Raw genomic sequence first — 17,560 nt, 5'->3', positions numbered from 1 at the left:
AAAAAAAAAAAAGAGGCAAGTTAGCTAAACAGAACCCTTATCAACCTCCCAAGTGCTCTAGGGAAGTTCATTGCCTGTGGGCTCTTATGCACAGAGACACATACACACATGTGCATTCCAACTATATGTGACTACTGGTTGAGATGACACTGTTAATTCAGTGACCACCACAAACCACCTCTCGGCACCTACCACAACCCCAAGTACCTAGAAACCAAGATCACACAGGATTGGATTGCAGCCCAACACTCCTCAGAGAGGCCATCTTGACAACTACAGATCACATCTTTTCCCTGTTGCCATCACCATACCCCAGCTGCTGTCTGCAAGGGAACAGATTTGACCTTAGGGATATTCTGATTGGCCAGAATAACTGAGAATACCAAGAAAAAAGGCTTAGAATTATTGTCCCCAAACAAGAGCTCTCAGACTCACTAGCACTTCCTAACTAAAGGCCAAATACGCACTGAAAGCACCACAGGCCATGAGAGCACACAAGTTGTGTAGGAATAACGGCAAGTGTTGAGAGAGAAAATTTTCTCAGTGTAAATTTCTTCTCAGCTTTACAAAGCCCTTAAGCCAAAACCCTGCAACTTGCAGAGACCATAGTCAAACCCTGCTTTCAATTTCTGATCCCAAGATATATGGCTCCAAACTAGGACAGTGATACTCATCTGCAACAGGGCCAGTAGGATCCAGGGCTCCAAGGAGAATCCTGAGCTCTCAGTCAGCCCCAGCCAGGAAGCAGGGAAGCCAAGACCCCACAAGCAACTTGGGACTCTTTGTAGAAGCCAGTGAGAGGCAGGGCCCTGAGGAGAAGCTGAACTAGGCATATGTTGCAACTTTGGGATCAGTTCTCCTTCATCCTTTCAACAGAATGATCCCCTCCCACATACTGGAAGGCTGTTAAATTTTCTCCAAGCCATTCCTTTTGCTCAATTATATCAGCATATTATCATTAGTGAAAAATGTTCACTCAGACCCCACCTGGCCACTTGACTGTGTTCTGAGCAAGCCGATTAGCTCCACCCAGCCATTCCTCTTGACACCCTCCATAGTGATTACAAGTGGCCCCTGCTCTGGCTCTTTCCCAGATCACCCTTGGCCAAGGTCAGTGAGCTCCACACAGCACACTTTGTCCACAGCAGTGTCCCACCACCATGTTGTGAAGAGGAATTACAACCACAATCTCCAATGCCTGTGTGTACATTTCAGCCTGCTGGCAGCAACTAAGAATTAAAAAGACTGAGATGTGAAAAAAGCAAGACATGAAAATTAGGGGAGTGCTGTCATTACACAAATGCTAGACTAATGACAGAGAAGTAAAACAATACATTAAAATATAACTAGGATGGGCAAAATAAAGGTGGAACTCTGAAGCAATCGAATGTCAGGGTAATTTAAACAGTTTTTAAATTATCATTAAGTTTATTGATAAATGTTTATCAATGTGACCAAAATTTTGGTGATAGTGACTTGAATCAGAATTGGTCAGCTTGATTTTACACTCAACCTGAGCAGAGAAAGGAAAATGTAAGCAGTAGGAGGCAGAAAGCTGAGAGAGAGAGAGAGAGAGAGAGAGAGAGAGAGAGAGAGAGAGAACCAAATTGGCCAAAAGGATCTGCTCTAATTAGAGAAGGTTTCTGCTGCATCCAGAAAGAATTGGAAGCGAGGATCTCAGGGGTTAGGGTGGAAGTGGTCTCTAAGCCTGCCTCACCTGGCCCTCCACTCCTCATGACTTTGTCTCTCAATCCTCCAGGTGTGGCTGGATGCCACCAGGCAATCATAAAAGCCTGGATGTTTGGTCAAGTTGCTACATCTAGCTGTCTTGTGTTGAAGAAGCAACAAACAGACATCACACCAGCTTCATCGTGCAGCTGCTGACCATCACGCAAAGACCACAGGAAACAGAGCATCCCTGTGGGAACCCAGCACATGAAAAGGCTGGCCTCCGCCCAGGGGGCCAGTCTGCTCCACCCAAAGGCGCCAGTCAGGGTTCTACCTAACTGACCCACAAGACTGCTAAACATATACTCCCTAAGGAATCAATTTGGTGGCCCCTCTTAGTGAGCCTTGGGGCATCTTCTCCACCCTTGTGGTTTAGAAAGCATTCTCTGAAGATCTCACAGCGTCTGCCCAGGAATGGAGCATCATTTTCTTACTGGAACTGTAGTCCCAGCTTTCAAGAGGTTGCATTGTGATTTGCTTTTGTGTGCCTTGTAATCTCAACTGTGAACATTTCTAGAGAAACCCTGTTCTAGCTTTGAACAAAGTTCAGTTCGGAATGTCCCCAGATTGCAAACACAGTGTTGAGTCTCAAAGACTCAAGTTTGCAATGCACTACTCTGCAGGCTTCGGGGACTCCCGAGAAATAGACACTGACCATCCTTGCCCGGGACAAGCATATTATCCAGTAAAAGAGACAGCTAACTATGTAACTCAAAACTTCAGAGGAAGTGTGAGTGAGAGCCATGATAAAGGCTTCCTACGTATAGGCTTTGAAGAAGAAATGATTAATTCCAAATGGAAAACCAACCGGAGATTTAATAGAGACAAACGAACTCTTCAATAACAATGATTAATGTACAAGATAAGTGCGGGAAAGCCCCACAGAAGTGATGGTCTATTATGGAGCTGTTTAACAATAATGCAGTCTCACTTGTACCTGAACATGACTTAAATATGAACATAAAAGTTGATATTTATGTTTACATCTCCTCCTTTTTATTAAGTTCCCATTATTAAGCCCCTACATTAAAGAACCCCGAAGTCTTTATTAGGATGTCATATCCTCTGGTGTCTTGAGTAAGGGATGGAAAGTGTTTTTAAGCAGCTCCTCCATGGTACTTATGCATGTTAGAATGAGAGCGGCCCCGCTGCTAGGGCATGGTAGGAGAACTCAGAACCAAAGGCAAGGTTTTTACTGTGGACTTGATAATGACCTACAACTGTAAAGGAAGGCAGGGAGTCAAAACTGAATTATATAATGAAAGAAAAGGCAGGGGCTACTGGTGGCCAGAACACAGTCAATCGCCTCTGGTGTTCAAAAGGTGTTTCTCAGGACCCCAAAATGCACAGTTACTGGTCCCATTACACATCCACATGTTTTAGACACTCAAATAATAGTTTGCAAACTAAAATATCACATTAACTACCCTCGTGCATACATACATAAGTGCATAGCATCTCATCAGACAAGGAGGCATAGTTTGCTCTGGATAATTAAAGATGACAGCCAGACTTAGTATCTCTGGCTCGTACATGTTAATCAACTTTCAAAGAACTCAAAAGCAATAAAAGATAGCGATGTTCAAAACCTTCCCAAACATAATTTAATCTCTTTTTGTTCCTGTAAAAACTGTTTCTTCAATCTTGCAGAGCCTTGGGGCATTATTAACATAAATGCTCAATAAATATGCAGTGGGCTTAATGAGCAGCCATCGATCATTCCCCTCCTTCAGTTGTGCAATGCAATTCCCATATGCCCCGCAGAGGCCAGAGCATGTGCTGTACCACAGGGCTGAGGCTGCTTCCTCCTAACTCCCCGACTGCTCTAACACCCTCAGAGGGAGTCTGGTGGATGTGAAGAGCCCATTAGTTTGGAGCGGAGTGTTCAGTGACTCCAGGAGGCTTTCTCTTTCACAGACTGAGAAACATTCCACTGTATCTTCTCATTTGATTTTAGTTTGGGAATCCAGACAAAAGTCAATCTAAACTCAAATACATTGCAATAATAACCTGTCAGGATAAATATCTGCATTTTGAAAGTCTCAGGGTTGGAGCTAGCGAGATGGCTTAGTGGTTAGGAACACTGGCTGCTCTTGAGGAGGACCAGGGTTCCATGTAGAGCAGAGTACAGCACATGTAACCCCAGCTACAGTGGGAGCACTTGTTTCTGGCATGTAAAGAAATCAACATTCACACGAGCATACTCTTCCCATACACACACACACACACAATTAAAAGAATAAAAAAAAAAAATCTTTTTCCAATGTTAAAAGATCTTCAAGATATATATTATGTTAGATCACATGAAATTGCTGTTTCTATCGACCAATAGAAGAAAAACATTAAAAAAAAAAATCTCCTAACTGCAAGCTTTGGAAGCTCTGTATATCTAGACCAGACAAATGAGCACCCAAAGATAATATTTTCTTAAGATGTCTTTGCTCTTTCTCAATATGAAATAGAGGGATGGCACTGTTTTCAATGAATCCCAAATATTACCCTGAGTCCAAGGAAGAAAAGGAGTCCAGCTGCTGCCTGGCACACGCAGTTGGTCCATGAGATGCACAGCAGAGAAGACTCCAGCAGAAGGAAGGGACTGTCTCCCCAGAAGCAGCCCAAGACCAAGGAGAGGCATAAAGAAAGCAGGCCCCACTCCTTTCCTGCCACCCAGCTCTCCCAGACCTTAGATTCTCACACCACTGTCACCACTATGAGCCAGCACTAGTGCACACCAATGTGCTAATAGGGTTCCAGCTGGCTCTGCAGCCTCCCACAAGGCAGCAGAACCACTGTTTCACATGTGCGTGGAAACAGGAAAGAGCCACAACTCTTGAGCCTAAGAGGCCCAACTCCCCACAAGAACATAAACACAGCCCATGGCAGATCTCAACGGTTCTGACACAGCAGCTCCCAAGCAAGAGAATGTCTGCTTAATCTTTCATGTCCTCTCATTCATAAAAGCAGTGCCCCCTTGAGACCACAATCCACTACTGCCATGAATGGCTCTGCTTCTGCTTTTACACTATGAAAGTAGAAAGCAGGAGAGACCAAATGGGCTTTGCCCTGAAGCTTGGGGGAAACACGGGGATATGCCAGGCAGTGGGTTGTAGAGATGCAGTTGTAACAGATGCAGAAGCTTTGAGTTCCATCCAGGTGGCTGATGGGATGCTTAGCCAGGAGAGACTGATTCTCATATGTTCGTACAAATGGTAGTTAAATTGCTTGTAAAATAGAAAGTAAATTCCCCAGCATTTTTTATAACATGTTTTAAGAACAAACATGGAGAAGAGGAAAGATGTCAGGAAGGGTTTATGAAGTTGTAATATTAACTCTGTTACTCACACATTAAGCCCCCAAAGAATCTCAGAAGACAGGTTTCAAAGGCTTTTTAGGAACTAGTTCAAGAAAATGTCAAGCTAAAGATGCTAATGGCGTCTCATTGAGGCCCAAAGAGATGGAAGCAGCTTCAGATGTTGTGGTCTGTGTGACTGACTCCTTTCCATGCTTTCTCCTGGAGCAGCCCTTCTGAGGTCACCCACACCCCCAGAGGTCAATAGCTGGATCAGAGTGACCTAGCTACAATGCTCAATCTGTGCTTGAAACACAGCAACCACAAGGAATCGTCTAATCAAATCGATTTCTTTGACCAAGAATACAAGAGTTATAAATGAGCATTTGTATAGGTTAGAATGTGATAATCACAACAGTCCTGAGTTCCCATTGATTAGACAGCGGTGCTCACAACAGTCCTGACTTCCTATAGGTTAAACAGGGACGCTCACAATAATCCTGTTTTCTAGTGTAATTCCTCCGGGAACCAGCCCTAGGGTGATACCACTTATGTAGCAGGTCCTCTTGGCTCCAAGGCAACACCACTCATGAGGGTCCTCTCAAAGGTAGTTCATGGTAATTCCAGAAAAGCACTGCATTTGGGAAACATGCTGTGGCCAGTAAAGGTGACATTCTTCCACCCACTCATTTTCTTTTATGACGATACCTCCATGAAACTTTTAATTGCCATTTGTTTTACAGATCTATGCATTTCTTATTTCAAAGATCTAGGTTAGTCCCACCCATCACCTAACATTCCAAAAAAAAAAAAAAAAAAAAAAAAAAAAAAAAAAACGTAAAAGCTCATTATACTACAGGACATGGACATACAATAAGGCCTTTGTCCTTCGAAGAAAAACATAATTTTCAACAGAGTCAGTTTCCAGAAGCCAAGGGAACTGACATCCAAAAGCTAACATAAACACCAAGGCCTGTGTCAAGATTTCAAAGTTAGCTTCTCTGATGAGGTTGGGGGTGACTGGGTTTCGAAGGCCAGCCACAGGACTGGGAGCATTTTTCACCGTGACTTTTGGAAGTGGAAGAAACCCCCTGCCCTGCCTCTCCTGCCTTGTCAACGACCACTCTGCTCTAGACAGCAGGATACTCTTACAAGAGGGGCCATTCCTTTCATCATGAGACAAACAGCTCTTAATGTCTAAGAGAGTCTATGTTTTCAAATGTAACTACATTGCTTTTTAAAGGGGGAGAAGTGTTCTTCTACTGATTGTTTAGGATGTTGTTAATAGAAGAGGGTGACCTTTTGTGACAATCTTTCTGGGAGAGTCATGGTTTGGAACGTAGAGTTCCATTCTGGGGAGAGCCATCCCAAGTGTTAACCTAAACTATAAACAGGAAGCGCAGGCCCCACTCCCACTCAAGTCTCAAGGTCACAGACCTCTCACTGACGCTATAGGGCGGTTGGAAAGATCGTGACAAGTTCTTATGCTTAAGAGCCTCATCCCTTAAGGCAGGAATTCACCCACACATGCCAAAGGAAGGAGAAAAGACCAAGGCAGCAAGTGTATGCTGGGACCACATGTTCACATTCAATGGAGTTCATACGATCCAAACTCTGTGTGGGACAAGACCCTGTGCTACCAGGAACACAGTCAACCAGACCATATCACTCACTCTCTCCAAGGCTGATCAGTGCTGGGTTTTACTTTGTGCCTTCCTCCTGCCACTTTGCTGATGCAGTGGTAAATACCACCAAAGGACAACTGGGTCTCACTGAACATACCACACTCAATAACTGTCTGAAGCTAGACACCGAACAAGTAAGCAAGAGCTTCAGAATGAGAAACCAAGCAAGGCAGGCACCTTGCCAACCTCCAAATACGCTGGGGCTTTCTGTCTTTGCACCAAAGGGACCAAAGTTAGCTGACCTGCAGACCCACTGTCCACACTGAGCAGAATCAGAGTGAACACATTACGCGGGCCTTGACAATAACTTGTATCACCAGTCAAGCACTTCTCCGGCGGATCTGAGACAGTGGGTCCACACACTCCTACACAGGAACCTTTCCCACACTACAGAACATGGTTAGAGAACTCACGTACTTTAACTCACACTCTGATGTGGGCTGCTTTGGCCCTCCTTACCAGGATGAGGAGGTTGTCAGGATACAGAAATACCCCACGGGTTACCTAAGGCTGCAGAACCGTAAGGGCTATTGTTTAAAACTATACTGTGATTCCTCAGGAACGTACTCAATAAATTTTGTGTCAACCTGGTTTACGGCATAATACAGTTGACCCACCATGTCCATAGGGCATAAGTAATCTAGGTATAATTTAAAATATACAGGAGGCTGTGCATACGTTATAGGCAAATGTTCTCCAACTTTGTTTAAGGGACATAAGCATCTCAGGGCTTCCTGGAGCCTTCACTGTTAAATTTTTGTCCTTAGTTATAATTCCCTTGACACTGTTTACAAAGGGCTTTCAGGAACATCTCACATTTAATCATTCACACCCTCAGCTGACTCCCACCCCCACCAACTGAAGTGAGCTACAGGCATGCTGCCTTAATGACCTGCCCAGGACTCATAACTAAGGATCAGAGAGATGTTAAGTAACAGATAACTATGAGCCAGCCTGGGTAAAATCCGAGCCCACACCCTCCAACACAAAACCACCTTCCACAGCTGTACATCGCTAGTAAAAAATGGACATTAAAATATTTGTGAGAAAAGAACATATTTTTACTTGAAGACAGATTTTAAGATATTAAATCATATCATAATATTTTTAAAGCACCATTAACAGTTTAATAGAGCAAACTTAAATGTTTATAATAGTAAGTTTTAATATTACTCAGACTCTTTTATATTGTTGTTCTTATTCCTAATAAAAGAAATATGCCTCCGTGTGGCCTGATCCATTCTGCATTTAACCATAAAAACATTCCAAAAACACGCTTAAAAGGTATATTACTTCTGCCCATGAAATTAGTTTTGTCTTGGTACCTTTTAAATTTTCATGTGGTATTTATGTATTCACTTATGCTAAGATCTTTTTTTTAAAAAAAATCAAAGCTGGAAAAACTTTGTGATCTTTGCATTATTTTTTCAAAATCCCCATGGCAATCTTGGCTTTGGATGATTGACAACAGGGTTCAGCGCCAGTCCCGAGTATGGTCAATACAATCCTGTGCGAATGCACAGCAGTTCTCAGGCAGGTGAGGACCATTTCTTGTTTCAGACACTCCAAAGTGATGAGGACCAAGTTCCCGCTTCATAATTCCCCTTAAATCATCACTGATATCTTCTTTAGTGTTTTGCAGCATGGGTCTTTTGTCTGCCTTCTGTGTTCTCTTTGTGCCTCCATAACTGTAATCTACTTCACAAGAAACCCCTTATGCATCCTTCTCTCAAGTTGGCCCTCCTTGTTAATGCAGACTCGGGCTTTAAAATCTCCACTCAAATCCCATGTATATGTCCCTGAGGTTGGTTTCTATGAAGATAGTTAACCAGATTGTTATTCTCCACCCATCCCTTATCTCTCTACAGATCCAGATGCACATTTTAAGAACCTACAGTGCGTTTTCAAATGTCTCTTTGCAGTAGACAGTTCCCAGTATGTTAGCACAACAGTGAAACCTTTTAAAGGTCAGCTACCTGTGGGTAAGCTCAGCGGTTAGAAGTCCTTGCTGCTTTTCCAGAGGACCAGCATTTAATTCCCAGCAACCATGCAATGCCTCACATCTGTCTGCCACTTTAGCTCCGAGGGATTCAACATCCCTGGCCTCTGATGGCAACTGTAGTTGTGCACATTGCTATGGCAAACAATTTGCTCGATGAATAACACAGTAAAAGAGAGAGTTGTATCTCTGTAAGTGTGAAAAGGGACTGGCATCAAAAACATTCTCAATGGGGTATTCGAGAGTTGACCACTTTCCATCCTAGCAGCAATGCTAAAAGCTGGCGTTGTGGCTGTGTGGCAGTGACACCCTACATGCCATTCACCAGGAACTGCACTCCACTTGTTACCTTGCAGGGCACTGTTTCAAGTATTCTTCCAAACACTGACTTACCACCCCACCCATGGTCGCATCCCCACTACACACCCTGCTGCGGGATGCTTGCTGCCACCTGACCACACCACGTGTCCGCAGTTTGTTTTCCAAACTCTGGCCTCTCCACTCTAAACATCTGCCACAAGAGCTCTTAGAGGTATTTAAACAACACATCTTATTGTTTCATGTGGCTTGAAAGAATGCAAAATGACTCCTTCTGACCCCAGTAATATGCATGGGACAATTTTCTTCATTATGACATTCAAAGGCTCCCAGGCTGGCTCCTTTAAAGCTCTTACCTCCAGGTCCATCAGAGCCTCGGGAGCCTTGGACTAGCTCTTCACACAACCCAGGCATACACTCTTCTTTCTACTGCAATGCTTTGCCTAGACCATGTTCCCCTGCCCCCGCCTCCACCAAGATCTCCACATGGTCATGCAATTTTGTCTATAACCGAAGTGTGTTGGAGTCTCTCGTGAAGGTTTTCTATCATTCTTGTAAACCTTTCTGGTTTTGTTGTTTCTTCTTTATGTTTTTATTGTTTTCTGTTTATGATTTTATTGTACCAGGCATTATTGAACTTAGAACCCCACACATCCTAGGCACGCACTGAGCTATATACTTCAAACCCTTTTTAAAAAAAATGGCTTTTTTGTTATAAAGGTCTCGTATCACTAAGCCACCCATAGTAACCTTAAACTTAGGGCCCTCCTGCCTAAAACCCCCAAGTAGGTGGACTCATGGGCCTAATGAACTCGATCTCAACTTATAAATCCTTATTATGCATCTATGCCTGTCTCATTGAGCTTGGTCTTCTCAAGACATCCAAGGAGCATAATGACTTAAACATGGATCAGGCTGGAAATAATGAAATGAAATAGAAACAGGTAGAGGTATGGAGGAAGAAAGTGCCATGTGACTGAATTTATAGCCTGCTCCTCCTAGCACCTTGAGCAATGTTCTATAAAAGTAGAACTAGGGATCAACAGGTCTCCAAACACATACCCAGGTCACTTGATGATCTGCACTAAGGGAAGCACACCTGATCTCCATACAGGAGAGGCTGAGAGGCTGTCTTGCTAGCATGATTTAATCACAAAGGGTCTGTATACCACCAGCCACACAGAGTGCCACAAAGATTGTGAAGAGCTGAGACCCTCTACTTACCCAACTGACATTTAGTAACTGGCTTTATTTTTCCTGCCCCCTGCCTGGCTGACTTCTATTCTCCCATGCTCATTCAGTATAGACCAAGGCGCACACTCTGCTCTCGAAGTTATTCTCTTTCCTTGAAATGTGGGCTGCTGTTGATGCACTAAGTGAAGGCCAAGCTGCATTCAAGGGGGCTGGGGCTGGGGGAGGGGAGCAATGAGTAAGTGAGCAGCAAAGGCGGGTGCACTTAGGTCTGGAGCTGGGTCGAGACTTCCACAAGACGGGCCAGGAAAATCCCCATGATGCCAGACCACTAGGCAGTTTTTCCAGAAGTACAGAGCGCCACAGCTCAACCCTATCTCTGCCAATGAAAGTACAAGTGGAGGTGATCCCACAGGCACGGGGATGTAAATGCCCTACGAAAAAGGAGGCCCCACTCCCATGGAAAGTTTTCCTTAATATTTAATAGAGAGCAAGGGGAAAACTCACACCAGGGCCCACAGAACATTGGACCAATAAGGAGCAGCCATGACCAGCCATACTGATGTAATCGAGTTGGTTCACAGAGAAGGGTGGATTTGACATCACCACTGCATCTCTTCCCCTGTCATTTTTTTTTTTGTATTTTATTCTGATATACCTCTACAGACTATTTCATACATGAAAATAATAATAATAATAATAATAATAATAATAATTTAAAGAATAACATCAACATAGTAATAGCAGTAAAAAAAAAAGTCATCCCAGGGGACTTCCCACAGTTTAAGATCTAAGCTAAACATTCTATGTTCTGCACCATTGAATCTCACAGTAATTGCACAGGCTAGACACTGTGAGGAAACAGGCTTGGCGAGGCAGACGCAACTATCTCACTGTCACCGTCAGTGATACCTGAAACCAGGTTCCTTAGATTCCTAAAGTAAACCCTTCCCCCAAAAGGAGAAGATGGCTACCAACAGTCGCAACTATCCTTTGAAAGGCTCTCTAAAATCCACGACAGGTTTGTGCTACCAGATCAAAATCCATGCTGGCTCCTCCCACACAGAGCCCCCAAGCGGTGGACATGACTCTGCAGCAATTCCACCAGCAGAAGCAGATCGCCTAACTAGACAGCACATTGACTTCACATCCAGCTCAAAACAACACAATCACCTAAGTAACGTTTCCTCAAAACTGTTGTATTGAAGGGCAGTCAGCTGACATTACCCAAAAGGTGGCCACAATAAATATAAATAAGGAGGCAGGTGACTTCTGAAATGACAGGAGACGATTTTTGAGAAAAGTTTCCAGGTCTACATGTACAAGCACATAATAAGCTAAACATCTCTGTCTCAAAGGCTACTGCACATCTGAGCACACGCTCACTGGTACAGGATTCAAATCCTGCTGCAACCCAGGGCCTAATATGAGCTCTGATAGGTGCTGTCCCTACTCTAGGCAGTCACAGTGTGAGCCGTAGAAAACAAGGACTTTGTAGAGCTAAAGGCAAAGGCAGTTGTAAGGCTGGAGCTGCTCCTGGGTGATAGAGGATTTCTGTGATTATGAAAGTGGAGGACAGCAGACAAGGTCCGCTCTGTTAAGCTGTTCAGCCAGCTCAAGATAGGTGGGGCCCGCTTCTTGTAACAGGGAATTCGCATGGCTTTTTATGAGGGACGGCCCATTTCTGCATTGCACCTCTGGATTTAAAAGAGGAAATTTCAACCTCAGGAATAATGTTTTTTGCTGAACAAAATGTACGCCAAACTAAGCCCTGACTTCTGGCTTTTGGTGTCCCAGCCTCCAAAGTTATCTCAGGTTTCCAGTCCTGGGCAGAACTCACTGGCTCCCACCACTTCCTCAGCTACACTGAGAGAGAGAGAGAGAGAGAGAGAGAGAGGTGGGAGAAGAGGAAAGGGGGCACCCCTCCTCCTGTACTTGGTGGGATTGGAGGTGACGATGGGGCAGAGCTGCAGGACAGGCAGGCATGTGCTGTCCCGGGCACTGTTGAAAAACTAGCTCTAGCAGGGGGAAACTTGTTTTCATGAAACAAAACAGAGTGAGGTTCCTCAGTCCCATTGGTGATCAGAAGGCAGGAGAACATCCGCTATGCTCTTCACTGAACAATAAAACACACTCTTTTTTATTTTAATGTAAATTGCCTATCTAGATTCCAGGGCCCAGTACCTGGTCTCACTTTTCACATTCCCTCTAAAGACACAGAGCCCACCCACATTTAGAAGACACTCCAATTGTTCTTGATCCTGGCAGGATGCTCCAGCCTACACAGCTAACTGATAAATGAGGCTGCAATGGTGCATCTCTGACCACTGTGGCCACTGCACTCACTGCTGGCCTCAGAGTCTCCAGAAGTGTGTTTGTGCAATCTCTATCTCAGCTACTCTGAACCTTAAAAGGTAAGTCCGGCTGCGTAGACTACTCCCTGGCGTTTGGAGGAGTTTTTCAGGTTCCGACGCTGTTATTTCTCTCAGGACTTTGTGCAGCTGACTCCCTCCAACTTTGACTTCTTTTGTCTTTTTTAAGCATACATTGAAGGTTTTTTTTTTAAATACATGTTATGAAATAGGATCTGCGCTTACACCCAGTTTTAACTACTTTATTCCAAAAAAGCTGGACCAGCCCAAACTAACTATCCCTGTGTCCCTAATCCAAAATCTCATATCTTCCAATATTCATATGTAAACCTCACCCAAGCCCAACGCTCCCTGCTGAAATCATAAAGGATTTTCCTTTCATGCAGTGTGACTAACAACTTCTAACTAACTGAGCTCTGAATAGCTCAAAGGCACAAAACAAAATCATTCAAGGAAGGCCTGAAGGTACAGAAATGTCAACAGGCTTTCTCCTTTCCCCATTTTCTCATTCCTTAGCTTAACAAGTAGTCCACCTCCCTAGTTATGTCTGTGTGCTCCAGAGACAAACAGACAGCCCTGTCTGCCTCTGACCCAAGTGTCAGACAGCTCAGTAATTTTCATAAATAAAATACTAACTGGTGTACAGATAATGTATGACCTTCACAAGCTACTTAATTTCTTAAAGCTCATCTTCAAAAAGGACTGAAAACCCTCAAAGGGTTTTTATGGGGATCGACTTAAATAATGCAGGCTTAGAAAACTGCTTGGCAAATACACAGTGGCGTGAAAAGGTTTGCTTGTAAATTCTATCAATTTACTAAACAGCTCTCTTTTCCAACCTAAGTGCAAAAATACCAAGCAGTCTCTTCCTATGTTTCTTGCTGGTATCCAGCAAGAAATTCACAGGGTTCTTCAGGTCCACTAGAAACTTACGGGGTGGATACAGAGGGAAATGCTCACTATCTATCCTTACTCAGGTTTACTAAGCCTGTCCAAGTGGATGAGAAGCGATAGGGAAGGTGGGCTCATCATTCCAAAGGTCTGCCAAGGTCATGGTCAGATATCAGTGAGAGATCAGTTGAGGGGGGGGTTGAAGGAATAATGAGTGAGAGTCACTGGGACCCCAAGGAAAGACTAACAGGCTTGGCAGTCCTGTCCTTTACAAGTGCCTCTACGTGTTCATTCTGCCCTTAAGAACTTAACTGACGATTTTAGACATCGTGTAACAAATAACTCTGATATCAATTTCCATATCACTAAGTCTCCACAATGAAAGAAAAGCACTATCTACCACGAGGCTAGGAAGGCTAGAAAGGGAAAACGCTATGTGGGAAGCGTTCCATCATATCACTTGGTAACACTGCACAAAAATCAAAATACACATTTAAGCTTCACAAACAATAGCACCACCAAAGAGAAAAACAACTGTGCACACGTAGAGCTCTCAGGATATTGACATATCACTTGGGATAATTTCTGCTGAAATGGTAAGAATGGAATAAAACTACTTATTCCCATAGTACAGATAAAGGAAGGATAAGACCACACTCACATGCTACAGTTGTGAATCTGTAACTAAAGCAAATTTTAAACTCAGCACTTATTTCCAGCAAGTTCTTTAGTAAAGATGGTTAACATCGCAGCTCATAGACACAAAAGAACACTTTTTATTAGACTTTAATGCTTATTGTCTCAGCCAATGAAAAACATTTTGATTTGCTTCTGTTGATTTCTTCAGTCCAGAGCCTGATAATCATTTGATGCAAGCACAGACTCATTTATTCTTAATGTTGGCCTCATCTCTTGTGACAAAGGAGTCTGCGTCCTTTATATACAGATAGCGCAGCTTTTGTCTGAATAGAGATAGATACCCTGTAGTTCTGTATGCTGATTGGAATAACAAGCCTTCATCCACCCATCAGTTCAGGAGTCTGCCCTTGAAGGCCTTAGAGCACTTCCAACTGGATTTTATGATGCGTGATTTTAACCAAGGTTTGCCAAAAGTAAATGGCATGTGGAACACTCTTCAGCAAAAAGAGTACTCTTTGTGGAACTCTATGTCTTTCAGAAAGTCTTTTTTAAAACAACTTCATCTTCCCCAAGTGTCTATCAGAATTACCCGGTAGCTTAAGCTAAAACAATCCACTAGCCACTGGCAGCACTAAGCATCTCATAGCCAAGTGACACTCTCCATTAAGGAGGGATCCCTGTTCCTGACCTGAGCTTCCTAGCTTGTTTAACAGAGCTTCAGCCACAGCAGGCCAAGAAATTCAAGAAATCAATCCAAGATGACATCTTGTCCTGGGTTTGTCCTTTATGGCAGCCACCTCCTCCCTTCTCCCCTATCTTATCCTTGACCTCTGTATCTAAAATGTTATTCAGCATTTCCCTGCTGAGCCAGGAAGATAGAACCAGTATAGAAAACTGAGTGGCCATGATATCTATGACTTCATTGTAGTAGCATGCATTCCAAACTGCAGCTTTCCTAAAACAATGGTGTACAAAGTCCATCTCAAGTTTACTTGTACAACACTGAAGTCAAAGATAAGAATTCTCAGCCTGATGAGATATTAGAAATTGCCCAAATTCATAAAACTAGAAAGTGCAACTAAATTCGATGCTTAAGCAATATGCAATTTGGTAATGATCAAAATCAATTTTAAGACAGCTCTTCTGTCAGGTTTGTCCATGACAGCAGTTAAGTTTATTTTACCTGACCCGTACACTTACCAAACACACACACATTATGCAAGGGTTGTCTGTGATAAATGGAATCTGGAGGACCTCTCCTTCATTTTCACATTTTGCAACAGACCCTGAAATGAAGATAAAAATACTTTTAAATTTAAATCTTGCTTAGTGGTGTTATTATAAAACCTCACAGTCTTAAGCTAGTGATTGGAATTATATAGTGTTTCAAATGCACCACAAAAAAATTTCACCAAATCTATTTTAAATAGTTTTACTTAACACTTTTTTTTAAGTCAATACTTCGGTATATAGTTCGGTTTTCTGTTTTCAGTTGATTTAAGCACATACCACTAGTGCTCTGAGAGATATCTCAACTGCACATGGACTAACACAGCAAACTAGGCATTAGGGAAGATTTTAAATTTGAACGAAATGCAGGGCTGTGTCAAAGAACGGGCCTTTCAGGTGGATCTGCCAACTGTTGTGGGTTGAAATGCAATCACTTTTTGAAGCGCAATCTCTTTCCTCTTAAAAATATTCTCTTTTCTGCACCAGGTGTCAGTAAAGCATGTCCTTCAAAATAGAAGCCGAGGTCTTCACCTGCCTGAAAACCTGTAATTATCGTATCATGCTATTAGTAACCTTTAAAAATACGGTCGCTTCTTTACATTCAAGGTCTGGAAAGTCATGTTTTAAAGATGCTGCCTAGCACAGTGGATTTATTGGAATCCTATGGTGTTGAGAAAAGAGGATGTGCGGGAAACGGCGCGGTCTTTGCCTTAATTGCACAAGAGTGGTTACGATTAAAACAAGGATTGGGGAAAAGATTAAATATAAATCAAGGAATTTCCCAACTTCATATAGCAGGGTGCCTATTATCACTCTGTCAAAGGTAGCAGTCTCTCAGTCCCCCATCTCTCTACCTCTTCATAGCCTTCCCATCCCTTTTCTCTAGGCTTCTCCGCATCCCCACCGCCCGCGAGGGGCAGGCAAGGTGCGCGTTCCTCGTCCTCTCATCCCCGGGTCTGCCAGTGCCTCTTCTCCCAAGAAACCACCCCAGAGTCCCGGAGGACTGGTCCCTCCCGCCCCCACCCCCCTACCTGTCAGGAAGGAGGAAGCCAGAGACATGGGGACCCCGGAGCAATTGAGCAGCAGCAAGACGCAGCAGGTAATCCCAGGCGAGCGTCGGCAAGGACGCTCAGCCAGAGCCCTGACGCTGAAGAACCAGAGCATCGTCACCTGGAGGGAATCCCGGGCGACTGCAGGTCCCGCGTCGCCGCCTCTGCTCGGCAGCCGCTGCTCGCAGTCAAAAGGGCTGTGGGCCGGCGTGCCGGGAGACAGTCGGCTGAGGGAGGCGGGCGCCCGGAGCGGCGGGGGAGGAGTGGGGGCGCCCCGGGAGGAGGGGTCCTGCGGCCAGCCTCGGCCAATGCGGCGGCTTTTTTCTAAGGGAGTTGCTCGCAGCGGGTTAGCCGTCAGCCCCTCCGCGCCAGAGCTGGGCCGGGAGGAGGGGTGGCTGAGCGGCGGGATCTGGGGAGCGGCGGCGGCGGCGGCTGCCGAGTGCGCTCGCAGCTCTGGAGCCCGGCTGAGCTCCGGCTCCCGCACGCGCAGCTCCGGCCCGGCCCCCGGGCGCGGTGTCCGGCCCGCGCGCTTGCTCCGTGCGGGACCCAGGGGCGTACTAGGCTCTGCGCGGAATCCGCAGGGTCGCACGAGGGACTACGATCCGGGCGCCGGAGCTATGCCGGCTCAGCAGCGACAGCGGCGCACGCGAACGCCCAGCCAGGCGGTCTAGCCCAGCCCCGGCCACCGGCCCCGGGGCGCTGCCGGAGCCTGGAAGGCGCGTCTCCAGCGCCCTGCGCACCGCCTCCTCCCGCGCAGAGGAGCCGCCCCCAGCAGGGATGCCACTACCCGCTAGCGCCCGGAGCAGAAGACCCGGCGCCTCCCGCTGCCCCAGCTTCGGAAGGAGCTACGGATCGAATGCAGGAGGGTCCCTCAACTTTCCACAGCCCTTTAACTCCCTCGGGCAAAGGCAGGGGACTCACGAGGCTGAGGGGACAGAGGGGCGAGTGACCTTGGAGATCAGGCTCCTGTGCTTATGCCTCTGTGGGCCTGACATTAGGGAGGACAGAAGTTGGAGCGACAGAAAGGGTCGGCTAATGCACGCACACCGGCCAGAGCCTTTCTCCCTTAAAGCGTGGATCTGTGGCTCAGACTCCGCCCTTCCCAGCCGGAGCTGCCCGGGACAGGGAGGTGCGTTAGACTAATCATTCATTCACTCGCGGGCCAGGGA

The 17,560-nt window shown here is 45.2% G+C and overlaps 1 protein-coding gene across 3 annotated transcripts in view; it reads right to left on the bottom strand.

Moving 5' to 3' along the window:
• Bmper (BMP binding endothelial regulator) overlaps window positions 1-17,074 on the bottom strand; it is a 254,962-nt gene extending 237,888 nt beyond the window's left edge. For 2 of the 3 annotated variants that reach the window (XM_029481078.1, XM_029481077.1), the window contains exons 1-2: window positions 16,374-16,567; window positions 15,313-15,398 (exon numbers count right to left, since the gene is read on the bottom strand). In XM_029481078.1, coding sequence (XP_029336938.1) covers window positions 15,313-15,398; window positions 16,374-16,506 — 219 coding nt within the window. In that variant the 5' untranslated portion in view covers window positions 16,507-16,567. Of the gene's footprint in view, window positions 1-15,312; window positions 15,399-16,373 lie in introns of all 3 variants that reach the window. The other variant, XM_021172558.1, reaches the window with a different exon arrangement.
• Between the last annotated feature and the right edge of the window lie 486 nt (window positions 17,075-17,560).

This window comes from Mus caroli, chromosome 9 (genome assembly GCF_900094665.2).
Source record: "Mus caroli chromosome 9, CAROLI_EIJ_v1.1, whole genome shotgun sequence".
Classification (NCBI taxonomy): Eukaryota; Metazoa; Chordata; class Mammalia; order Rodentia; family Muridae; genus Mus; species Mus caroli.
Note: the sequence above shows the minus strand (reverse complement) of the source record. Positions and strands in the feature narration are given on the sequence as shown.